Below are 27,711 nucleotides of genomic sequence, written 5' to 3' on the forward strand. Positions count from 1 at the left end.
TATGATTCCATCCTTCCCCTGGTCAGAATGGCAGGCTCCCAGAAAACAGCAACAATACTGGTGAGAATGATGGGGGTAAAAAAGGAACCCTCATAGAGTATTGGTGGTCTTGAAATCAGTGTGGAGGTTTATTAAGAGCTAGAAATATACCTACCTTTTGACCCTGCTATACTGTAAAGATAGAATAATGAAACCTACCAAATACTATTGAGGGGGGAGAACAAGGGGGCTTTGGAAATATACTAGAAGTGATGAAGCTGTTCAAAGTACATTCTATGCATCTGTGGAATGATCACAATGAAACTTCCTTATAAGTATGCTAATACAATTTTTTAATCACAGGGAATTTTAAAAACAAAAACTTTGAATTCCCATGCATGCATTGCAAAGCTCAGTTGATGTAGAGAAGCTGGTCCCAAATTATTGTTATCTGTGTGTTCATGGTCTGTTGGGTAGTTCCTTGCCATTAGTTTTACTGAAAATAGGTTTCTCCAAAAAGCACATCATGTCCAAAAGGAAAAGCAAAAGTGAATGTACTTAATTTAATGGATCATGTGAAATTGTAGATTTGTTGAAAAGTAGCATATCTTTAGTGGAATTTGGGCACTATTGTGGGAAAAATGAATTAAACATTGACAGTATAGTGCTGAACTCCATGCATCCTGATCATTTGTTTTTCCTCAGTGATGTCTCCTTGTAACCCTATAATAAGGGTACCAAGGATTTTCAATCTCTCTCTCTCTCTCTCTCTCTCTCTCTCTCTCTCTCTCTCTCTCTGTGTGTGTGTGTGTGTGTGTGTGTGTGTATTTGATTCATGTTCACATTCTAAAGCGATCATTTGGGTTTAATCTTAGAATTTATCATTAGAGTGCACATATAATGTATTTGGGTTTTTTAAAGTGTCCTTTTTCCTATTGGATCTATTTACTTTATATATTAGTTATAGAGAGCAGTCATGTCTTTGGCAACACTGTCCCTGTAACTTCAAATATATTTTTATGTTGTCGGTTTTGCGTTATTCAGTCGGTGTTCTGATTTTATTCCCTGAAATGTCAGATCCAGTGACATTCAAATCACTTTACTCTTTGAAGGCGAGGCCCCCAGAAATTCTGCCTTTGTTTGAAGTGTGGGTATATGGTGACTAGACCCAAGAGCTTGTTCAGCTGTTTACCAAGCAGAAGTGCATGCCTCAATTGGAGGGGTCTTAAGGACATTTGTACTTACAAGCTTTCAGGGTAACAGACATGTCACACAGTGAATGGTGAGTGTGGAGACTGAAGTACACAGTGGTTACATGAAAGGGACAAAACAGAAAATCACCTGAAAAGAGGAAAAGAAACCAGTTTCATTGTGACATACTAAATCTATTTACTTCATGACTCCAGTGTCATAGTTTTGAGTTAAACACATGAATGGAAAGAGAGTAGCTAAGGTGAAAACAGAAGCTATAAAAGGTTGACTTCGAATAAAATGACTTCTAATAAAATGAAAAGCTAGAGATACACATAAAAATGGAGTAATAAACCTCCTAAGCTTTTCATAGAGACAGGAGGCAGAACATTCTGAAGGGAGAGACAGAACTGCGCAGGTATCTGATGGATGTTGCCTGGATCAGCTTGTTCTTCCAACACTCACGAAAAGCCTTCCTCATGTTCTGAGTTCCCTGCACAAAGCCCATATAGTTGCTTCATCCCCTCCTTTCCTACAGGGCCCTCCTAACTGCTTTTGGACATAAAGCATTTTTTTTCTGTAACTCTGATCTCTTCCTCTGCAGTGAACACTGAGCCTTCAGCTCTCCTTAGTTTCCTAACCTCGTGCTGTGCTCTACACAGTCCTCTCACATCTGGCTTCTCATTTGAATCTTGCCACTGCACTTTGAAGCTAATTAGTAGACTGCAGGTACAGTAACACCTGTTACCATCCCCATTTCATTTTATTGTAGAGGTCAGCAACCGGCCTGTAAGTTATGGGGACAAAGGCAACATCAGCACAGAGTTTTCTGGCTCTGGATACTGTAGGCTTCTCATTGCTACCACTTGAAGCTTTTGTATGGTTTCCTTTACAGACACAGTGAAAACAGACAAGCCAAACCTTATTTGACCCTACTATTCCTTGTCTTCTACTGGATTCTTCAATTATCATGCCAAACCCAGATAGTACAGTTTAGTGGAAAGACTGGGAAATTTAGAGTCAGGCAGGTCAGGATTCATAGCCTACCCTTTGACAGCCATGTGATCTCTAAGGTGTTTTCAAGACTCAGTTTCCTCATCAGGAAAGTACCTACAGTGACTGGGATTTTCAAGAACTATATTGAGTGGTTAACCCAAAAGAAAAATTATAATTTTGATTTTATTATTTACATAATTATCACCTGCATGTTGACTTCAAGTCTCACCTCTCCACAAAACTTTGATCTAGCTAAAATATGTACGTGACATATTTTACATGAATCTTACAGCCTTTTCTCACTTTCAGCCTTTCACCAACTACGTGTGCCTCTAGTTCCTCCATTCTCTTGACTTTCTTGATATTGTATTATCATCTATCCTCCTTTTCTGGTGCTTTCACATAGTTTGTTCCTTTTTGTGTGTGTGTAGTCCTGGGCTTGAACTCAGGGCCTTGGTGCTGCCCCTGAGCTTTTGTGCTCAGGGCAAGCACTCTACCACCTCAGCTACAGCTCTACTTTCAGCTTTCTTGGTAGTTACCCTACCCAGGCTGGCTTCAAACTGCAATCCTCAAATCTCAGCCTGCTAAGTAGCTAGAATTATAGTCATGAGCCACTGGTGAACAGTGAGTTTGCTCTTTTTTTCCCCTCATTGTACCCATAAGTAAGCAAATCTTCTAAGGTTTTATCTGCAAACATTCCTCTTGTTGATGAGACTAAATTGAATTAATGAGCCAGAAAGGAGATCATGTTACCTATTTTGCCTCGTGCCATCTGTTCTTAGCCTTAGTTCATGCCTACTTATCTTCCTTCTACTTTCAAATATGAAAATATAATGTTGGCTTTTATTCCCAGTAAACAGGTAAAGCCCCAACACTGTTAGTACTGAAAAACTCATCTTATGATTGTCTTATGGCATATAAGCACAAGTGATGCCCCAGCAGCCCACACTGTCTTAGTAACAATGATGATAACAATTTCAGTTTCTAAATAGTATTATAGATTTTATGCGACAATATAATCTCTATTATCTAAATTCATTCTTCAAAATAACACTGTAAAGTGGGTTGAATACTGCCTTACCCAACACATATCATAGATAATGTAAAAAATTTGGGCTAGAGTTGTACCTCAGCAGCAGAGTGCTTACCTAGCAAACATAAGGCCCTGGGTTCCATCCCTACCACCTCAAACAAGTAATAAATTCTGACCTTGACTCTAGTAATAGTGACTTTTATGTTTAAACCACACTGGTTTTTGCTTCCCATTCCTTGTAACCTCTCTGATGTGTCTGTAAAAACTTGATGGTAGGCTGAGGAATACACATTCTTATATGACTTGAGGAAAACTAAGAAAAGGAGGTAAAATTTAAAACAGTTAATCAAATTACTTATTAACAGGTCAAGGAAGAGTTAGAAATATGGAGCTATAATATGATTATAAGAGTTTAGGCAAAGTTATTACTTGTACATTTACTTTACTTTTGGGCTAAGTATTTGTATGAAGAAGTGTATTTTGTAGTAATAAAAACAAACTCAGATTTTAGCTGATGAAAAGTTATACGTCAATGATTTTTAAAGAGTAAAAGGTTAAACTCAATGCTAATGGGGGATTTCATCCGTAGTTAGAGAAGTTGTCATGTTGCCATAGATCACATCCATTCATTCATCATTCACTCTAATTGTCTTTTGTTCCTACCTAATGAAGTATGTTGTATGTTTGTTTTGCAGATCTAAAGCGGGAAGCCAGTATCTGTCATATGCTGAAACATCCACACATTGTAGAGTTATTGGAGACATATAGCTCAGATGGAATGCTTTACATGGTTTTTGAATTGTGAGTGTATTTATAATAATTTCTTAAGGAGTAAAGTTTTAAGCACTATGGTTTTAGCTAATGCTAACATTTTTCTCTTAAAGCTCAACAGTAGTTGTAAACTCATCTGTCTCACAGGAAGAAGCAGTAGCTCATCTTAAGGTTCCCCATGGCAAAGGAAACAATATCAGGTAACCTCACACTTTTGGCACACTTCAGAGGGACTCCAAAAGGAAATAGAGTCCAGAGGGATACAAAGCCCCCAAATATGCAACTCTAGCCAGGGGAGTCTTAGTGAAGAGGAGTGGGATCTGAGTGGCGGTCTCCATGTATGTAGTAAGTCTCTCTGGCAACACAAAACGAGTAACAGCAGACTTATATTTTCTATCAACACCATATTAGCATAGGAGGGAAAGTCTGTAGCTAACAATGTGTCTTGATTTCAGTAAGCTACTTGACATGTGCCTCACAAAATTTTGTGAGAAAGATGAAGAAAATGTGAACTAAGGACAGTACAACTAAGCAATCCATAGCCAGCTGGATGATTGTCCAAAGAATTGTATAAAGTTTTATGGGGCATAATCTTGCAGAGTTTTACCTTTCATCTGTATTCTGTATAAAATTAATCCATGATTTTCTGTAGGCAAATTAAGGAGGATATACTTACTAAATATTCAAAAAGTACCAAGGTGGAGATATAGTTATTATCTACTGTTCCATAGCAAACTGCCCCAAAACATCCAGACTTAAAATGATGCACATGCATTATCTCACTCTCTTTGCACCAGGAATGTAGGCCCAAATTACTGGAGCCTTTTGGCTCTGTATGTCTCACAAGGCAATCACCATGGTTTGGCCAGAGACAGTCATCTTAAGGCACCACTGATGATGGATCTGATTCCAAGCTCCCTTGATTCTAGGCAGTTTTCACTTTCTCTCAACCTGTTTGGACTACGGGTCTCGGATCCCAAAGAACTAGCGGTCTGAAGCATCCTTTGGTTCCTTGCCACATGAGTCCTTCCATAGAGACCTCTTCATAGAGGCCCATGCTATATTAGTGGCCTCTAGCTTCATCATAGCAAGCAAGGGAGAGGGAGGATGGGAAAGCAAGATGGAGAACACTGAAGAGAGAGGGCAAAATAGAAGCCATAATCTTACAAGTTATAACTTAATATCAGAAATTCCGTAGGACTGCTTCTCCTTATTAATTAGAAATGAATAAGTAGAGCTGGCTCAAATATGCAAGAACCTGAGTACCAGGAGGCAGGGTTCCTAGGAGCCATTTTGCAAGGTGCTCTCCTATAGAAGGCTAACTAAACACACTGATTACGTGTAGCAAAAGTAAAAAATTGTAAGTTTGCAGACAAGAAACTGAAACACAGAATACACACATAGAATCAGTTAATATAAACCCTTTCATTCAATGTATAAGTGCAATAACAGGGAGAAATTAGTTGTGACTACTTAGGTGAGAATGATGTAAATGTTGTAGTTAGTTGTAACAGCTTTAAAAAGCCTGAAAGAAGAATTTGGCTATGTTAATTTAGAAGTAGATAGTATGTAAACAAAGCCATACTGCCACTGGATGCTTTACTGCTCACCTGGAGTATTTACAGAAGTAGATGACCAAATGGAAAGAACCTGGAAATTCTGCCATAGAATCGTGGCCTTCACTATCTTGGCAGGCAAGCCCACTAAAAGATTTCAGAGCCAGGTGCTGGTGGTTCATGCCTATAATTCTAGCTACTCAGGAGGCTGAGTTCTGAGGATGGAGGTTCAAAGCCAGCCAGGGCAAGAAAGTTCAAAGACTCTTATCTCCAGTGAACTACTCAGGAAATCCAGAAGTGGCACTATGGCTCAAGTGGTAGACCACTAGCCTTTAGCACAAAGAGACTCAGGGACAGTGTCCAGGCTGGAGTTCAAGCCCCAGGACTAGAATAAAGAAAAAGAAAGAAAGAAAGAAAGAAAGAAAGAAAGAAAGAAAGAAAGAAAGAAAGAAAGAAAGAAAGAAAGAAAGAAAGAAAGAAAGAAAGAAAGAAAGAAAGAAAGAAAGAAAGAAAGAAAGAAAGAAAGAAAGAAAGAAAGAAAGAAAGAAAGGAGAGAGAAAGAGAGAAAGAGAGAAAGAGAGGGAGAGAGGGAGAGAGGGAGGGAGGGAGGGAAGGAAGGAAGGAAGGGAATTTCAGACAATATAAATACCCATCTCACATATTTTAAGTTGATATTTAAAATTTTTTGTGAGAATATCACTTTCAGTGTCTTGAATATTCTTTAGGACATATTTCCTTCACAACAGTGGAGCTGCACCTTTATCTCCTTTCCTTATAAGCAAAGTCTACCGTGTGACCTACATGACAAAGGAAGTCCTCATTGTCAAATCTCTCAACTAAATCAAATTCACTTTCTGTCAGAAGAAAATTTGACTTCATTTATCAAATAAAATTCAAGTGTTAATAGACATCCCAATGGCTCTCATCTTGCTATTGATTTCACATTCTAAAATAGATCAGGCTTTGCCATGAATATGTTATCTGGATGAAATGAGAACACCTTTCCTTCTCTCTCTGCTTTACTCCCTGGACTTCTCTCTCCCACAGTAACTACACATTTTCCAATTGCCTTTGAAGCTACACAGGCTTTTCAGGAGAGGGGAGCGGTTGGTCTTTTAAGAAGGTTGATAAGAGATGTGAAAGAAAAACTAGCAGATCACAGAATTATTTTTAGACAAAGCAAGTCATGGCAAATGGTGTAGAAATTGATTTTCCTAAAATATCCTAGTTCATGTGTTTTCTGGAAAGACTTTGCACACTCCCAGACATTCCTGAATTTTAGGCTAAAACCTCTGGTATGAAGAATTCTTGAAGAGACTAGAAATTTTACACCTGTGAATATACCGCCCCCCCCACCCCCTGCCCCCAGCAGTACTGAGGTTTGTAAACAGAGCTTTATACTTGCTAGACAAGAACTCCACCACTTGAACAATGGTTCTGGCGCTATTATTTTTGTTGTTTTTTAACTAAGGTCTTACATTTTGCCCAGGCTCAACTGGACCAGGATCCTCCTATTAATGCTTGCTTGGGTAGCTGAGGTATTTGGTACAAGTTACCAAGCCCAGCTTTTTGTTGGTCGAGATGAGGTCTTGTGAACATTTTGCCTGGGCTGCCTTCAAACCATAGTCCTTCTAACTTCCAACTACACCTGGCTTGTATTAGTTTTTTTTCTTAGTTCTGCTAATTCCCAGAATAGTAAAACTTTTAGTCAGTGTCTTCAGTTATTTGAAAGATTGTGATATATAAGATCACATGCTTATATTCATTTTAATACTGCTGGCCATAAGTAGAACCATAAAGTTGTAGATTTCACCTCTAGGTAAAGAAGTCCTCCAATGATGCGATTTATCTCATGCATGAATGAAGCTGGCTATGTCACAGACTGTAATTTCTCACTTGAAACACTCACATGGAACTGAATTCACCCAAGAGGGGCATAGATAATGTGTCATTTTTGGCTAGCAAGGATCTCTAACATCTCTTCTCTTCCCATTTTAATATAATTTAATTCTTTTCAAATCACTTTTCTGCTTTAATTTTATTCTCCATTCAAAGGATGTATTTCTGTCCATACTTTTATTGTTAAAAATCTAAAAGCACATTTAATCATATACTATAAGGTAGTGAACACAGAAAGCAAAATTTGTAAATGTGCCTGAATTTTGCACATTTGCTCTTTGTATCAAAGGAGCCTTACTGAAAGGGTAGTAGAGAGAAGACTGTTTGATGTCATTAAGTCTGGGTTTTAGTTCTGTAGTGTCTATGTGAAATTTTTCTAACCAATTTTGTTTGGTGCAGTTGTGATTAAGATAATTCAATGTCTGAGCCTTGAGATGAGACCTTATTAAAGCTGGATATTTACTAGTGAGATAGTCCTAAACTTAACACAAACCATTAGAACATTTTTTCCACCTCTTATTTTGGAAATTTCAAGTGGAAAGAGAGAATAGTATAACGAATGAAAACATGGCAGGCAGTGAGTTTCAACAGTTATCAAAACATTTTGCTGTTCCTGTTCAATCTATCCCATCCTATTTGTTTTCCCCCTGGAGATTTCTAAAGTAGTATCATAGCAGTTTTCCTATTAACACTCCTGCTTGTATTTTAACAGATAAGAACTTGAAACTATTATCTTACCTAACTAAATCAAAACTAATTCCTTCATAACATGTCACACTCAGTTGATAATCAGTTTTTCCTGATGGAATGTGAATCTTAAGAACAGATTTCTAAATTTACAATTGTTTTAGGATCTCTGGGGAATCTCTTATTAGATTATAAATTCAGTTAAAATAAGTTATTTCTTAGCAGAGCCAGAAACAAAATAGACATATAAAACTGTTCTCTAGTAGCATTTCTTTATGAATTCACCTTAACAGTTGTCTTTGCTCAGGTTTTCTTGCATCTTCTTTAATCTCTTGGTTTCAAACCGGAAACATTTTAGTGCATCAAAGAGCAAAGCTATTTATTTGTACATGGCTCCACCTACTGGTGAGGTGAGATATTTCTTCTATGACTGCTACTCCAGAACTAGTTCCATGTTCCTAGAGATAGATAGATAGGTAGATAGACAGACAGACAGACAGACAGACAGACAGATAGTATTCAAGGAATCATTGGCCAGATTATGAGATATTTGAATCCTTTCACAGTTTTCTAGCATTGCACCTGACAGACTAAACAAGAAAAGGGAAAAAATTATATCATCTCATTTAACTTTGCTCTTCCATGGTTCCTTAGAAATTATTTACATAGAGAAATGCTAGACAAAACAATATTTTAGCTTATTAGCAAGTTTCTTGCTGTGTTGTCATATCTGTTTTTTCCAGAGACCGTGTATAATGAACACTCCTTTCTCTTTGTAAACTGAAGTAATTATGAAATATATGGCCCAATCATAATGCTTATATATTGGAATATCCCTGGAACTACTAATATAAGTTGAGAGTGTGACTAAATACAGAAACTCACAGAACCAGAAATTTAGAGCTAGAAAAGAGAAGACTAGTTGATTTCAAAATTTAGATTAGGGGAGCTGGGGATATGGCCTAGTGGCAAGAGTGCTTGCCTCGTATACATGAGGCCCTGGGTTCGATTCCCCAGCACCACATATACAGAAAACGGACAGAAGTGGCGCTGTGGTTCAAGTGGCAGAGTGCTAGCCTTGAGCAAAAAGGAGCCAGGGACAGTGCTCAGGCCCTGAGTCCAAGGCCCAGGACTGGCAAAAAAAATAGATTAGGGGCTGGGGATATGGCCTAGTGGCAAGAGTGCTTGCCTCAAATACATGAAGCCCTGGGTTCAATTCCCCAGCACCACATATATAGAAAATGGCCAGAAGTGACGCTGTGGCTCAAGTGGCAGAATGCTAGCCTTGAGCAAAGAGAAGCCAGGGACAGTGCTCAGGCCCTGAGTCCAAGGCCCAGGACTGGCAAAAAAAATTTTAGATTAGGAAACTGTTGTGTGTGGAATTTGTTAAACAAGCACATAACCAGGTCCTACCCTAGACATTCAATTCGAATAGATGTGGGTTCTGTTGTGGCAGGTTGAAATAATTGGTCTTTAAAGTAAGTTAATACCATATAAATTACGTTGTCATTTCCCCAATCACCTGTAGTAGTTTGTAGATATCTGTATGTGTCTGCACTATATCCCTTGCTTTGAGAGTACACTTAAATTTTAGGTTTTTTTTCCAAATGTACTTTAATTGTATTACCCCCACCCTCTAGAATTAAATGTTTATTTCTAAATAACACATTCCACCTGTCTTTAGTAGTGTCTGTTACTTGAGTTAAGCTGTAAATCCTAAATTGGCTAGCTAAGGAATTTTAATTACCTTATTATAGTATGATTACATATACCACAGGGAGGCTTTTATAGTAATTAACTATGGATTTAATTACTGACATGAAAACAATAGTTTGTATCTTTTAAAATAGTATTAGCAGTTTGGGGTTTAGAAGCTCACAAAGGAGTTAATAGATTAGGACCTGGTTTACTTTCTTTTTGTCTGATATTTATGTACATGGAAGGGAGTGTTTGTGAAAATGATTTATACTGATATGCTCAAACTAATTATTGCTTACCAGCAAGATTGCCACTAAAAGAAAAATGTCTTTGTCACATCAAGCAATAAAAATATGGACTGTAGCATTTTAACTTATTTAAAAATCTATACCTATTTTTATAGCCAGTCTTCTTTGATCTATTTTGCTTTTTACCTTTTATGTGATGACACAGATTACTATTCATTCAGTAAAATAAACATTTGCCTTGGTGCACTATATCAAAATGTTTAGTTGGTTTTAGTTTTACGTCCTGTGTTGATGGTCCCCAACACCACACTCAGAACTAATGGTTCACCAAAAGGACTTAAAGGACTTAGTATATAGTCCTGTTCATGGCTCTGATTTATTGTGGCAAAAGGACCTAAAGCACAGTCAGCAAATGCAAAGAGAAGGCTCATAAGTCAAAGTCCAGGAGAAATCCAGCACAAGCTTCCAAGGATCTCCTCCCAGCAATGAGTTGTGAACATGTGCATAATGTTACTGAGTTACATATCATGCCCAAAGATTTTATTGGGGCTCATTACGTAGACACTCTATGTAATTCCACTTACCCAGCAAATAGATGTTCAATATAGTTTGCACAGTTTGGGTATCAGGAATCACCCTTTCCATTAAGTAAACAGCAGCTTTCTGAAATTCAAGTTCCAAATGCTTGCACATCAAGGGCCATGCCTCCCAAGACAGTAGGTCTTTTTTTGTTACTGGTGTGTTTTGTTTTGTGCGTTGGAGATGAGACTCTGGGCTTGCTAGATGAACTGTGCAACTTGAGCCATGTCCCCATTCCTTTTTTTTTTTTTTTTTTTTTTTTTTTTTTTTTGGCCCATCCTGGGCCTTGGACTCAGGGCCTGAGCACTGTCCCTGGCTTCTTTTTGCTCAAGGCTAGCACTCTGCCACTTGAGCCACAGCGCCACTTCTGGCCATTTTCTGTATATGTGGTACTGCGGAATTGAACCCAGGGCTTCATGTATGCGAGGCAAGCACTCTTGCCACTAGGCCATATTCCCACCCCCTCCCCCATTCCTTTTATTTTTTATTTGTTATCAAAATAAGATCTCCATAACTTCTTGCACCTGCTGACCTCTAGTAGGACAGATCCTTTTGTCTCCACTTCCTGAACATCTGAGATTGCAGGCATGTACCACCACACCTAGCCTAGATCTGCTATATTAACATTTTTTACACAAACTAAAAGAGATAAATAGAAGCTAGATTTTGAGTTGGTAAACTTCTAGATCTGCAGACCAAATATATCTGCCTTTATGTAAAGATAATTACAATGTTATATTTGGGGGTTTGTTTTTAACTTTTAAGTGTAATCAATAATATCACTTGGGTATCTGCTGAAGAATTTGGAAGACAAATCCTTGATTGAGATGTTATAGTATAAAACAGATTTTAAGCTTTGAGTGTTTCATTTAAAAATAAACTATTCTTTTTTTTTTCTTTTCCCTCTGAGACCAGGGCTCAAACTCGGTTTCTGATACCTACTTTTGCTTATTGTCTGGCACTCTATCACTTGAGTCATGCCTCCACCCCTAAGCTGTATTCTGAGGCTACTATTTTAGAAATACATCTGAAGTCACTCCAGTAAATTTTTGTACAGTATATGAAATCTTGACACTATTAAAATAATTTTGAATACATTTATGTACATAAAAATTTAATATGATGAAAGTTTTGTTCATTTTCTGTTATTTAAAGATACAGTTGATCGGTGCACGGTCCCAGCTCCCGAGTCTGGGCTGTGACCCCCATCAGTTCACTTTTTACTTCCCCAATAAATCCATCCTTTTACTTGAAAAAAGATAGTTTATTTAGTTAAAAATAAAAATTAAAAGTGGCTTTCAGTATATACAATCCTTATAATACACTTACACAAATTTAGAAATGATGGGAAATTATGACAAAAGTAATGGCACTCACAAAAGTTAATTACTAGACATTTTGTGACATTTCCTTTTGTGTATACAGTTTTGTTTCCTGATTCTTTTCACTTAATAATTTAAAGCACTTTCTATACCAGTAAGTACGTATAGCATTTTATGAGTGCAGTGAGCTCTCTAAATATGAATATGTGCCATTGTAATAAATTCCCTAAACACATATTCCCAGTTTTAACTTTTTAAATATAGCACATCACATTTTAGAAAAATGCAGCCTAAGAATTATTGTAAAAGGAACAACCATGTAGCTACAACCTAAGACAATAATTTAAAAAAAACTCAGGGCAGGGATCATGGCTCAAGTGGTAGAGTGCTTTAAATAAGTGCAAAGCCCTGACTTCAAACCTCAGTATCACCAAAAGCATACTCAGGTATATGGTGGTACACGCCTATAATCCAAGCCCTCTATAGGTAAAGGCAAGGAAAATCAAGAGTTTATCACTCACCTGGACTACAAAGCAAGATCAAATCTCAAAACAACCTGCCAGGCCTTCAATAACCCCTTAATTCCCATCTGTTCACAGCCCTTCCTCGTTCAAAAAGAGCTTTAATATGAATATCTCTTCTTTGTTTCTTATTTTTACCATCCAAGGTAGCACCCTTAAATATTATAATTCACGATTAACTATGTCTTTACTTACGTGGAAGCATAGAGTATAGATTCTTTTTCACTTAGTCTGTTTCCAGGCTGTTTTGTAAAGTAGGTGTGTTAAACTAGCTTTCTGCCAATGGTATATGACTCTGATCTAAGCCATAGTTTTCCTAGGGCTTCCCTTGGTTAAGCCCATTGCTAGTCCTTCTTATTATTCTCATAGTTATTTGTTACCTATGCTTCACATCATTCCTAATACTTGACATTATCTGTATTCTTAACTTTCACCAATTGATGTACATTAGAATCTCATAATTGCCTTTTCTGATTACTTTTCCCTAATTGCCACTTAGCAATCTATCCTTTCATTCTTTTAGTGGTATTTTTTAATTTAAAGAAAGAATCCAGAAGCCCACAACTGGTGGCTTATGCCTATAATCCTAGCTACTCAGGAGGCTGAGTTCTGAGGATCACAGTTCAAAACCAGGCCAGGCAGGAAAGTCCATGAGACTCTTATCTCCAATGAACTACTCAGAAAAAGCTGGAAGTAGTGCTGTGGCTCAAGTGATAGAGTGCTAACCTTGAGCACAAAGAGGCTAGGGACAGAACCCAGGCCCTGAGTTCAAGCCCTAGTATCAGAAAAAAAAAAGCCAGGCACTAGTGGCTCATGCCTATAATCCTAGCTATTCAGGAGGCTGCAATCTGAGGATCATAGTTCAAATCCCACCTCAGGGAGAAAAATCAGCCAGATTCTGTCTCCAATTAGCCAACAAAATGCTGGACTGGAGACATGGCTCAAGTGGTAAAGCTCTAGCTGAGAGAGAAAAAGCCAAACATAAGGCCCTAAATTCAAGCCTTAGTACTAACACAAAGAAAATAGTAACTTTACTATAGTCTAATTTATCAGTATTTTTTCTTATTAGCATTTTGTGGTTTTTTTTTAAGAACTAATTACCAACCTTGACATCACGAAGGTATTCTGCCAGCCAAGGCAGGAAAATAAGTGAGATTTTTATTTCTGACCTTCAAAAAGCCAGAAGTAAAGATGGGGCTCAAGTGATAGAGCACTAGCCTTGAAAGAAAAAGGTGAGGGACAGCACCTTGGCTCTGAGTTCAAGCCCCAGTACTGGCACAAATAAAAGGAAATTCTATTAATTTGTAGAATCATTTGAATTTTCTTCAGATAACATGTATATATGGTGGTAATTTCATTTGCCTCTTCTCACATACAGAAAAATAGTAGGTAACAGGTATCTTTGTCTCTGTTTGAGCACACAGTATAGTTTGCTAAATGTCAATAGATTAATTTTATCAAATGCTTCTTCCTACATACATTAAAATAATAGTGCACTGAATTGCATTGATGTTTGAGTTGCCCTAACTTGTTCATGGTGTATAATCTTTTGTATATATTGCTGGATTTGGCTTAGGCTTTTTGTGTTTATATTTATGGGAAGACTGCTATAATTTTCCTTACTGTCCATATCAGCTTTTAGACCTAAATCATACTAGCCTTATAAAATGAAAACTCTCCCTTTATATGATGTTTAGAATGCAATTCTAACCCCATCCAGGCCAAATTTGCTCTTGAAAAGGGTGTTCATTTCTGGTTCAATTCCTTAAATATTTATAGAAATATTCTACTCACCACTGTATCACGTTTAGTTTGTCTTCTGCTAGGAAAAATGTTTTAAACAATTTTAAACATAAAGCTATTGGTAGTGTTTCTGTGTGCTCTTTAGTTAACTTTAACTATTTTTTTTTGCATTCTCTGTAACTAGTTGTTTGTCTTTTCTTTTACCCTTCCCATCCTTGCTTGATATTTGCCAGTTTTATTAGCCTTCTTAATAACAATTTGTAGCTTTGTATGTTGCCTTTACTGTGTATAGATTTTATTTCAGTAATTTCTATTTTTATTTCATTTTTCTGGGAGTTTTTTTTCCTTGCTCTTAATTTCAACCGTTTATATCTTTGGGGTTTAATGTTTCTCTTGTTAAAGGCATAATATCAAATTGTTTTCATTCTGTCCAGTCAGTCTTTGTTTTTTACTTGGAGCATTTAGTCTATTTACATTTAATTATATTTCTGATATATTTTGGTTTACAACTATCCCCTCATTATGTGATTTCTCTTTGTATGACCTATTGAATGTTTTTTCCTCTCTTTATTTGATTTACTTGGATCAAATATATTTTACTCAATCTTTTAGCATTGCAGTTTCCTTCTACTAATTTTCTCTTTACTTTTTATTACCCAAGTGCATAACTCAGAAATTATAGTATGCTTCCTTACTCCATAGAATAATTCCTTTGACTTATGGCAATTTTTCCTGCATCTAAATGGTATCTGTTTGTATTAAAATATTAGTTACATGTGTCTACATCACCCCTAATTTCTTTAACTGTTTTTATTCATTTAGATTTACATACACACTTACCTTTATTTTTTTTTACTCTTTTAATGTCTTTAACTTAATCTGGTTGTTTTTTCATTGTGTCAGTCCTCTAGGTATAAATTTTTCATGTTTATTAGGTTCATAATTTCCTTATACCCTCTTCAGTCTTGAGGTTATTCCCTGGGTAGAGCATTCTAGACTGGCATTTTTTCCACTAGATACTATTCATTCTCTGATCTTATGGCTTCCATCAATACTAAAGATTCAGCTAGGACTCTAATTTCTCTAAGGGTAGAGTTTATTTCTCAGATTATTAAATTTTTCTTCATCTTTTTATTTCTGTGGATTCCTCTGTAATGTATCTCAAGGGTTTGTATATATGTATTTTAATCTTACCTTAGGTTCATTAAGTGTCATGAATCATTATATTGATATTATTCAAGGTTATGGAAATTTTCTGTGCCATTATCTTACCAAATATTGCCTCTGTCCTCTTTGATCATCACTTTTATCACCTAATTAAATATAGTAGGGGTATACTTTATGGTATTATTTATCTCCTGCCTTCTTTCCTTTTGCATACCTTCATGTCTCATCCTTTGTTTCTTCTGCTCTTTCTTCCAGGGCTCAATTTTCTCTTCAGTGCTGTCTGATCTGCTGTTTATCTTCTGAAATTTTTTATTTTATTTATTTAAATTTTTAGTTTCACCATTAGTTTTCCATTTTTAAACCTGCCATATTACTTCTTATTATTTTCATTTGGGGGGAATCAAATGCAGATTTTATTATCTGGGACATAGTATGCTTCATTATGTAATAATGAAAAAAGCTCTCTGTGGTTTTTCTTTCTGTTATTTTTGCTGGTGGTGAGACCCTATCTGAAAAATAACTAAAAGCAAAAAAGACTGATGGCATGGCTAAAGTGACAGAGTACCTATAGCAAGCACAAGGCTCTGATTTCAAACCCTAGTAACACACACACACATGCACAATCACACACACAAACACAAATAAATACATTTTTTGTTGTTGTTTTTTGTCTTTGTGTTTTTTTATTCAAATTTTTATTATCAAACTGATGTACAGAGAGGTTACAGTTTCATAAGTTAGGCATTGGATACATTTCTTGTACTGTTTGTTACCTTGTCCCTCATGCCCCCCTCCCTCCCCCCCTTTCCCTCCCCCCCCAGGTGTTCAGTTCAGTTACACCAAACAGTTTTGCAAGTATTGCTTTTGTAGTTGTTTCTCTTTTTTTACCCTGTGTCTCTCAAATTTGGTATTCCCTTTGAATTTCCTACTTCCAATACCAGTAAACACGGTTTCCAATATACTCAGATAAGATTACAGAGATAGTGTAGGTACAACCACAGGAAGGTGATACAAGAACATCATCAATAATAGAACATTTTTTAAAACTTGTCAAGGTCATGAAAATCAGGGTAAGACTGAGAAACTGTCACCTAGGATGTTAACACTATGAAGGATATATGGGAACTCCCTATCTTTCTTCAACTTACATGTAAATTTAAAATTACTCCAAAATAAAAGCTATATTTAAACAAAAATGAAATCATATGATTAATGTTTAACAGGTACAGGCTTTATTTATTAGATAATATAATTATTACATAAGAGACTTAATTAGGTAACAAGAAATTAGTCATTTTAATGTGTAATTTTGATTTTGCAGCTGACTTGTAAAACAGAATTCTTAGTTTTTGCCAATAAGAACTGAAGTAATTATGTATATTGTGTTATTGGTGTCTGAAATTTGCTTCAAAATCAGGCAATGTGTGAGCAGTGTTGTTAGGTTGAATTGACATTGGAGTAAGAGCAAAAGCCCCAAATCCAGGTAGTCCCAGCAGCCTAGACTTATAGAGTCTGGACCCTCCCGCTCCCCCCCCCCCAAAAAAAAAACAGTTGATGAGTAATGGTGAAGATGAGAAAGGAGCTTTATTAGCAGTTTGATGATGCAGGGGAAGACAGATCTGATGACCTAAAATCTGTCTTCAAAGTGCTTACAGCAGTCTCAGTGTTCTGTAGGAAAGAGAAACAAAGACAAGGCAAGAATTGAGGTTTCCAGGTTGAATCAGGTCATCTTAGCCTGCCTGTGGTCTGGTTCTACTACTACCTCACAATCTGGCTTATAGAGCTTTGTTAGTGCCAAGAATGTCTCTTTTACTTAGGGGATAATTTTGGTCCTCTGTTTTAAAATGTTCATCAGATCTGTCCATCCTAGTATCCAAGATAGTTATAGGGGAAAGTGTCTGGGGAACTCAGAGGAAAGAAAATGAAACAAGATGGAGAGAGAAACAAAATGAAGTTTTGTAAGTCAGTGACTGGGCCTCCTTCCAAACCCTGCTGTCTAACTATCTTTCCATTCTTGAGGGAGTAGATCTGAGGATAGGCCTTCATTACAGAAGTATAGGTAAAGCAAGATTAAACAATGAGTTGTTCATTGTTGGAGGAGGGTGATAGATACATGAGGCTCTGTATTTTCTGCATTTCAAATTTTCTATAATGTAAAGTTTTCTTTTAATGAAAGAAATCGCCGATTTTTTATTTAACTTTGTAACTTTCATGTTTCTACATTATATCTCTTAAAATGTTGGATCCTTCCCACATTAATATACTTATTTTCTTCATCCTACTAGTTTTGTAATAGTAAGACTAGTGAATGCAGATCAGTATTTCCTTGTGTTGCTTTTTGTTCTTAGGGTTGTCCCCACAGGGGTAAACAAACAAAATGCTGGGTTTTAAAGTAATTCAGAGTAACTTCTCTGTGGTTTTGCCACAAGATTGATATGATGAGTGCTAGATTTGTTTCATGGTTAAGTTAATGTTTATATTTATATAGTTTGTAGATTCATATGCAACTATATGAAATAATGCAGAGATCTTGATAGACTTTACCTAGTTTCTCCTAACTTCAGCACTCTGCAAAACAAGTATAATATCCCAGTGAGAATAATGACATTGATACAATACAGCAATCTTTTTCTGATATCTGCATCAATTTGCTTTTGATTTTGAAAATCGCCTTAGGTTCACTCCGAAAGCTCTGGTTTGCATCCCTTGTCCCCATTTACTTCCTTATCCTCATGGAAACTGACAATATAAGATAATATCTATAAATTTTCATTCCGCTCTCCCTCCTACCTACTCTAATATATGCTCTTCTAAGTCTAATTTTATTTTTAAATTTAAGAATATGGAAAAGCCTAGGGATCACTCTGTAGTAGTATTCATTCCGACTTATAGCTGTTTAGTATTCTCCTCGTGGTATAGAATAGTTATTAAACCATTCTTCTAATGCTAGACATAAGGGTTGTTTCTAGTCTTCTGTTACATGAATAACATCACACACACACATCATTTCATAGTACTGCTAATGTCAGATTCTTCTATAAATGTTGTACCATTTGTCCTCCATTCAACATTGTGTGAGAGGTACAGGCTTTATTTCTACATTGATTTAAAGAACCAAATGAATCCCTCTGTCCTCTTAATTAGTATATATAACTTCCTTTATAATAAAATGGTGTATATATATATATATGTATATATATATATATATATGCATGCATACGTGGAGAGAGAGAGATAAGGGTCACTGAAAAGTTAGGGTAGATTTGATGGCCTTCATCCTTAACTTGACAAGAATGCTGTTACCAAGACTGGGTATTTTTAAATCAGTATAATGTCACTGGATCCAAATAATTTTATATTACTCAGAAGTAGAGATAAGATCTTTGTCCCTCTGCCATTGTTGACTTTAGACTGTAGGCAATATCACTGAATCTCAGTAGCAGATAGAAAAGAATATACTTATTCTGTCTTTTGCCGACTCTAAAAAGTATCTCTTATGTTTAGAATATTCTTCATAGTTCTCACACAATCCATTTCAAGTTCAAGAGGTTAATCACAGGGAAAATGGGCAAGATTTTTGATGGATCTTTTATGGAAATGATTGGAGTTTTATCTTAAAGATGTGCTATATCACAAGGCATATGGCCAGACTTCAATTTTGAAAGGGCATTTTGGCTACTATGTAGCTGTAGGGTAAGGAGGAACATATGTGGATGTGGAGAATTGGGAGACTACCTCATTTCGGTATGGAACACAGACAGATATTTAGCAATTAGAAGGGGCAGGATTTGAAGACTGAGTAAAAAGAAGTAAAGAAAGTAGTAGAAGAGCCATGTTTGACTATATTTCTGACTTGAGCATCTGATTGATATATGATAGTGCCATTGACTAACTTGAACAAGTAAGTGGTAAAATACACTTTGGACACATTGTATATGAAGTCTCTATGAGACTGTCTTGAATGAGATTGTTAAATAGGAACTTGAGCACCTAGATTGGGAATACATAGAGAGGGCTGTAGATAAATGCAGGTATTTGAGAGTGGCTGCTGGTTAGACAATTTATAAGAGTAGAAGGAGAAGGAAAGAGAACTTGGAGAAGTTCTCTCAAATTCTCAATATTATAGAACAGGAAGGAGGGGTCACAGAAGTAGTGTTAAGGCAAGGCAGCAAAGGATCACAGAGGCCAGGTAAAGAGAGTTTATCAAAAGCCATTTTGAGGAGTTAGGGTACTTCTTAGTTCAACCTTTCACTACTTCCTTTATTTCTTTTTTAAATTTTTTTAATTTTAAGTTTTTATTATCAAACTGAATTACAGAGAGGTTACAGTTTCATACATTAGGCATTGGATACATTTCTTGTACTGTTTGTTACCTCCTCCCTCATTCCCCCTCTCCCCTCCCCCTTTCCCTTTCCCCCCCATGAGTTGTTCAGTTCATTTACACCAAACAGTTTTGCAAGTATTGCTTTTGTAGTTGTTTGTCTTTTTTTACCCTGTGTCTCTCGATTTTGGTATTCCCTTTCAATTTCCTAGTTCTAATACCTGTATACACGGTTTTCAATATACTCAGATAAGATACAGAGATAGTGCAGGTACAACCACAGAAAGGTGATATAAGAAGATCATCAATAATAGAAGCTACAGTTACACATAGCATGTTGAATGTAGTTACAACAGGCATTGGTCATTGGTTAAGAAATGACCAATACCTGTGCCATCCACAGCTCCTATTCTAGCTCGTTTCTGACGTGCTCCCTGTTTGTTATCATTGATATCTCTACTCCCACTTGGTATCTTTATCTGAAATTTCCCATCTTCAGTGAGGGACTTAGTGAGTAAAAGAACATTAGAAGACATGTGGAGAGGACTTACTGTTGTCTGAACCCTGTCACCAACATGAAAATTAGTAATGTTTGTTTTGTTTTTGTTACCAGTCCTGGGGCATGGACTCGGGGCCTGAGCACTGTCCCTGGCTTCTTTTTGCTCAAGGCTAGCACTCTGCCACTTGAGCCACAGCACCACTTCCGGTTTTTCTATATATATGTGGTGCTGAGGAATCGAACCCAGGGCTTCATGTATACGAGGCGAGCACTTTACCACTAGGCCATGTTCCCGTTCCCAGCCATGAAAATTAGTAATGTTGTTTATTAGTACCTCTCATCTCTGAAAATTTGGAACAGAGAAGGTGAGTCATGAAAATAATTACAGTAAGTTAGTGGGATAGAGGGAGGAAAAAAGCAATCACATAGAAGATAAGACTTGAAGGCTGGCCAGGACTTTGCCAGGCTGTAAAAGGCATGATGAAACTAGGCAAAAGTCGTAAAATTAATGGAATTTACAGAAAGAAAACTGAACGAAGCCAGTCAGTCCTTGTGGAAACTAGCGGGGAGAGGGAGAGAAAAAAATCACAGGAATCAAAGTGGTGTTCTTCTTTATTTAGGGTTTTGTATTAACTTGTTCTGAAAAGACCCAATTTACATGTTTATTCCAGGGCCTACTCATGCTCTTGAGTTCCCAAATCTGCAAGACCTTGAACCCCAAGTAATTTTTTGAGCATCTCTTCCTTCACATTCCATACACACAGAAAATACAGGTGAAAGGGTGAACGAATTTATCAAGTTGTCTCTATCTCTCCGTTTTTTTTCTGGAACTTAGTATCCTGAGTTATTGGCTGGACCCCCTGTAGTAGCCTTGTTTTGGATCAAGGTTCTGTTTTGTGTCCATCCAAGGGCATATCAAACCTAGTAGTGTTTCTGTGCTTGGGCTGAAAATTTGGGTGGGTAGATTTAGTAGAGTCAGGGTGGCAAAATGTGTGCCTCAGTGGGAAAGAACACAGGCATTGCAGGCAAGTCAAAGGGCATGGAAGGGGCAGAAATGTGAGTGATCTTGGGGTACTGCTAATAACGGTGGGCTAATACTGGGGAGCAAGATGCACAACAAGAAAATAAGGAGAAATTTGTTTGGACATTTAATAATGAAGCCATTTATTATGTGTCAAGTGTATGTTAAACTTTTATTTGTGTTTATTGTCTCTTAATTCTTCCATCAACCCATTCACTTTAATTGTGCCCATTTTACAGATGATACAACTGAAACTTGCAAGGTTGTAGCTTGCTCAGGGTCACAACCCTGGTATGCTCTATCTAGCCAGTTTGACAGTTTGGCTCTCAGTGCCCTCACTCTTATTTGCTCTGATATGTAGAGGACTTTTGATGTCATGTTAGAGATTTTCATCCATTTATTCAACAAGTACTTATTGAGTAATTTACCAGGCAGTTGTGAGTGCTACGGATTTCACAGTGAGTAACTCAAAGTCCATGCCTGATTAAAACATATTCTAGTGGAAAAGACTTCCCGACAGGTATGTGGTAATAACCACAAGTAGTGATATGTGCCGTTAGGAACAAGGGCCAGTAAACACTGAAAAGAGAGTGATGATAATGCTACTGCAGATAGGGAGTCAGGGAAGATTTCTCTCAGGAAGTGATGTGTCATTTGACTTCAGACTTCATTCCATAGGTGATAGACTACATTGAAATAATTTTACCAAGGTAATGCTATAATCAGACTTGTGTATTGACAGAAACCTCTAGCCTCAGTCTGGAAAAGGTACTTGATGGTTGAAAGTCAATAAGGAATTCAGCTTCTTCATTGTAATAGAGGGGAAAGCTTCTGCAGAGAAAGGAACTGAATGAAATCAAGGTGTACAGAGGTCTTCCGCCTAGAATAGTGGTGAGCAAAGGCTCAGCATCATATATGAAGGAAGAACAAAAGAAGAAAGACAAAAACAAGAGATCTCTGCATAAGACTGGTGTTCAAATGAAAAAAAATTTCAAAGCAGCTGGGTGCTGACGGTGCATGTCTATAATCCTAGCTACTCAAGAGGCTGAGACCTGAGGCTTGTGGTTCAGAGCCAGCTCAGGCAGGCAAGTCCATGAGTCTCTAATCCTCAATTAAGTACCAAAAAATCTGAAAGTGGAGCTGTGACTCAAATGGTAGAGTACTAGCCTTGAGCAAAAACAACTCAGGAGCAGCACTTAGGCCCTGAGTTCAAGTCCCAGCCCAGTGCACATGTACACACACACACGCGCGCGCGCGCGCGTGCATACAAAATTCAGAGCATATCAGGAAAACCTAACATGCTAAAACAAAATCAAAATGTAGGAAATTTGATCTAAAGAAAATAAAGATAAGAGAAAAATATGAAATGGATTTTAAAATCCTCAAAATGATGAAAGGAATATTAACAACCATAGAACAAGAGGCAATTTTATACATGCAGAAAAACCTTTATGAAAATATGTGTGTATGTGTGTGCCCATGCATCTGTCCATCTTTGCAGTCAACATGGTCAGAAGGAAAGACAGAATAGGACAGTATAGGACAAAGACAGTTGAGTTCAAATGTTAAGTATGGCAGAGAAGCTGAGGGTGTAAGATATCACAAGAAATGTATGCACAACACCTTGTCAACAAAATTTAATTAATAAATTTTTTTAAAAGCCCAAACTGAAGAAACAGTATCCCCTTGGACAGGGATAGGCTTTGAGGGAGAATATTACTAAGGAACTTAGATTATTTGCATCTTGGGGTGATCACAGAGCCTACAGATGTCTCATAGGAGCTACCTGTGTCCGCCTGGCCCTAGGAGAAAAATCTAAGGTGTTAAATAGAGTGTAAGAGTTAACATATGGGCTGGGGATATGGCCTAGTGGCAAGAGTGCCTGCCTCGGATACAAGAGGCCCTAGGTTCGATTCCCCAGCACCACATATACAGAAAACCGCCAGAAGCGGTGCTGTGGCTCAAGCGGCAGAGTGCTAGCCTTGAGCGAGAAGAAGCCAGGGACAGTGCTCAGGCCCTGAGTCCAAGGCCCAGGACTGGCAAAAAAAAAAAAAAAAAAGCGTTAACCTCATTTTGTACCTGATAGCACACTTGTGAGAAAGAAATGAAGTGGGAATGTAATATGGCCACATTACTAGGTAGTTCTGTCATCATCTTAATTGCCATGATATAAATGCCTCTGTATTAGTGGTTAGGAGTTCTCAGAATCCTGGAACCAGATTGTCTAGGCTCAGATCCTGCCTCTGCTAACTTTGTAACCAAGAGACCTTGGACACATTATGAAATATTTGACTTAAGCTTCAGTTTCCCCATCTGTAAAACAGTATGTGTTCTAGTGTTGTTGTGAGAATTCAATAAGTTATTACTTGTCAAACCCTTAAATAGTTCTTGGTATATAGTTAAATGCTCAGTAAATCTTTGCTATTAGCTATTAACATACCTGAATTTTAACAGGAACATCCAGTATCTGAATCCCAGCAGAGTGACTAACATAAAAATCATAGTGTATAAGGATAATAAATTTAGATATCTATGTTTTCCTGTAATAATCAAAGGATTTTATTTGTCCATATAAAGAGCTTTGTTGCTGTTTGTAAATTGGCCATGCTGTTATTTGAACCTTCAAGGGCTCTTATTTCTTTTCTTCATGTCTAGAACTTAGAAATAATTCACAGCATATGTGATGTTCTCCTGAAGGGAACATCTGCTTTGCTTAAATACCTATGCTTACACCTTTTTAAAAATTTATTTGTGTGTGTGTGTGTGTGTTACACACATGTGTGCACCACTCATGCACCAATCCTGGGGCTTGAACTCAAGGCCTGGGTGCTGTTCCTGAGCTTTATTTGTTCAAGGTTGGTGCTCCACCACTTGAGCCACAGCTCTACTTCTGGCTTTTTTTTTTCTACTCGGACTGGCTTTGAACTGTGATCCTCAGATCTCACCCTCCTGAGTAGCTGATCCTCAGATCTCACCCTCCTGAGTAGCTAGGATTACAGGTGTGAGCCACCTGTGCCCAGCTCCCTTTCTTATTTATATGTATAACCTGTAGGGGTTTTTAGTTTAGAGAATACATTATTAGTTTCTGTTATCAACCCCACTTACATAAGACTTTACATAGTTAATATAGCACATTTCCCCTGTACAAATGGAAAAAATTAAGTTTAAAAGTCCTAAAACAATGTGACTATTAATTCTCTATAATGCCAACTCAACATTATAAACTGAAATACTTCTTTCCAAAGTTGATAGCACAGCTAAAATTTCCAAAAATTCAAAATATATGTGTATAGTTATGTAAAAAGGCCAATAGTGGCCGCATAGTGTACATCACTAGCAGCAACAGGTTTTCCAAGTTTCACAGTCATCTGAACAAAATTATAAAGACGTCTAGTTTTATAAGCACCAACATTAACATTTCATGTGAGTTGGGAACTTGCCTAGAAGTAAAAATTACACTAGCTAGTTTGATTTCAGTATGCAGAGTACAGTAAAATTAAAACAGACAACTATTCATTAACTGTATTCCTTATTTTGTTCATACTTGCTATGTTTGTTTGAGATGAGGTCATTTTTGAATTAGGCTCCATTGAGACTGGTGTGATTATTTATACTTGTTTAGATGTTCAGTGAAACAGGTAGACAGAAGACATGCCCGAAGTAGAAATGTCCCTGCATCCCCGAGTTCTGCAAGATGCTAGATGACAGCTGTTGACAGGCTCCTATCTACATGATTGAAGGATTCTCTAGAGTCCAAGGGGCTTTATCACTTAGTGATGCAGGGCCTGCACTAAGGAACCCACCTCTCAATGAAGAGAAGACTGAGAAGAGGGAGAATTTAATTATAGAGATAAAAATGAGAAGAAATATAGAGGCTCAACAATAATCATGGATACTCACCCATACCAGAGTTATAAGAATTGAGGCAAAACTGAAAGCAGTCTATTTTTTGTTTTATTTGAATTAGCATAAATTAATTATATAAAAAGATTTTTTTGTGATAACCCCATACATGAGTACAGCATGCTTTGAGCAAATTTATATTTCTTCCTTTATATTTCCATTTCACTGTTTTGTGGGTTTCATTATACTGTCTTTAGTCACATATATATGTAGGTGTATGTGTATATGTATATGTATGTAGTGTGTGTGTGTGTGTGTGTGTATGTGTGTGAATGGTGTACTTTGATCTTCTTCACCCCTCAGATCTGACACAATGCTGTGACTGATTTGGCTTGGGGTGGCAGAGGTTCCATCCCAGCTCTCACCTACCAGAGTAAGCAGAACTACATCAGAAGTCTTAAGAAAGTTGACACAGACACAAAAAAAACTATGTTTTAACCACCTGAACTAATTCATCCAGTTGCTAGGAATTGTATTTGCATGACAAATATTTTAGAACCAATGAGTTTTGTAAAAGATTCACAGGGACAGGGTTAGCTTTGTCCTGTGCATCACTATGCCCACTTAGTTAAAATCCACATACCTCGTTTTGAGTACAGAAAAAATGGCATCTTATTTCTTTTATTTTATTGTAAAGGAATGAGTGCATATCCTTTTGAACAGTGTCATCCCCTTCCTCATTCTCTCTCAGTTTTTCTCCTCTCGACTTCCCTCCCCCCAAAGTTGTATAGGTCATTCCCAACATAGTGTCTAGTGGGTTCACTCTTTGTCCCACCATTTCTGTGCTTCTCCTTTCCCTTCCCAAATCAGATAAAGTTATATGCAAGAAAAAGGGTATAGAAATAAAAAACAGCGACAGAAAAGTATCTTAGAAACTTGGTCCCTTCCTAACACCAGGAAATCTTACTTGTTTCCTGGACAGTTGGGAAAGAACTTGTGAGGATTTGAAAAGGTTCCTAAAGTAAACAGAATATCATTTTTTGTTAGTAGCCTTCTCCTTCAAAAAGGTGAGCAGGAAACCTGGCAATATATAGTGGGCCAAGACTCAAGAGACTGTGGTTCTTATCCCATCTTTTATTAATTAGTTACTAATACAAAATATGGCTTTTACCTCAACTTCTAGTTTTAAGGTTGTATGATGAGCCAGGCACTGGTGATTCATGCTTGTAATCCTAGCTACTCAGGAGGCTGAGATCTGTTCGAGGTTCAAAGCCAGCCCAGGCAGAAAAGTCTATGAGACTTTTATCTCTAATTACCCACAAAAAGCCACAAGTGGAGTTGTGGCTCAAGTGGTGGAATGCTAGCTTTGAGTACAAAAGCTCAGGAACAGTGCCCAGGACCAGCAAAAAGGAAATGATTATATAAATGAGACTCATTGTGATTTATGTCTAGTGGTCCTTTCTTTCTTTTGTTTCGGTGTTGGACATTAGGGAGGTGAGCATTTAGCTGTGAGGAATTGGGAGAACACTGAGGGTCAACAGTTTTCTAAAATTTAGAACAGAACAGAAGCTGTTGCTCCCATCTGCCTTCCTGTGTTTCTGAAAAGCTTAGGAAATCATAGAGAGGTATGCTAAGTATCAGAGGCATTTTAGATTCATGTGTTGTCTTTTTTTTGTTGTTTTGTTTTGTTTTTCCACTTTATTTTTTTATTTTTATTGTCAAACTGATATACAGAGCGGTTACAGTTTCATACGTTAGGCATTGGATACATTTCTTGTACTGTTTGTTACCTCCTCCCTCATTCCCTCCCTCCCCCTCCCCCTCCCCCTTTCCCCCCATGAGTTGTTCAGTAGATTTACACTAAACAGTTTTGCAAGTATTGCTTTTGTAATCGTTTGTCTTTTTTACCCTGTGTCTCTCGATTTTGGTATTCCCTTTCACTTCCTTAGTTCTAATACCAGTATATATAGTATCCAGTGTACTCAGATGAGATACAGTGATAGTGCAGGTACAACCACAGGAAGGGGATACAAGAGGATCATCAATAATAGAAGCTACATTTTCACATCGCATGTTGAAAGTAATTACAACAATGATATAACAGTCGTTTCCATAACATGGAGTTCATTTCACTTAGCATCATCTTTTGTGTTTATAAGGGTATAGCTATCAGGCTCTTGGGATCCTCTGCTGTGACTAGCCTAAACCTGTGCTAATTATTCCCTATGAGGGAGACCATAGAGTCCATGTTTCTTTGGGTCTGGCTCACTTCACTTAGTATAATTTTTTAATGGTATTGTCTTTTATAGCTGATTTCCTCACCTACTAGGAGACACCATTGTCAGTGTTCTGGCGAAGAACCCAAGAATTTTGAATAGAATCTAACTATCCATGTCTTTATGAAGATTGCATTGTCAACGTGGAAGCTTAGAACTTATTTAGCAATTTATAAATTTGATGTATAGGCTCTAACCCAAAATTTCCAAAATACTCCAAAATCCTCAAGTTTTTAAGAGCCAAAATGAATCCACAAATAGACAACTTCATACCTGACCTCATGTGACAGATTGCTATCAAAACACAGACACACAGAAATAGCATATAGACTTACCCTTAGACTATCTGTATCAGGTATGT

General features: G+C 37.2%; 1 protein-coding gene across 1 annotated transcript in view; it reads left to right on the forward strand.

The window, feature by feature from the left end:
- Positions 1-27,711, forward strand: part of Cask (calcium/calmodulin dependent serine protein kinase) — a 333,827-nt gene that overhangs the window by 136,026 nt on the left and 170,090 nt on the right. Inside the window, exon 3 of the mRNA XM_048336639.1 lies at positions 3,895-4,000. Coding sequence (XP_048192596.1) covers positions 3,895-4,000 — 106 coding nt within the window. The remainder of the gene's footprint in view (positions 1-3,894; positions 4,001-27,711) is intronic.

Source organism: Perognathus longimembris, chromosome 28 (genome assembly GCF_023159225.1).
Source record: "Perognathus longimembris pacificus isolate PPM17 chromosome 28, ASM2315922v1, whole genome shotgun sequence".
NCBI classification, from domain to species: Eukaryota; Metazoa; Chordata; class Mammalia; order Rodentia; family Heteromyidae; genus Perognathus; species Perognathus longimembris.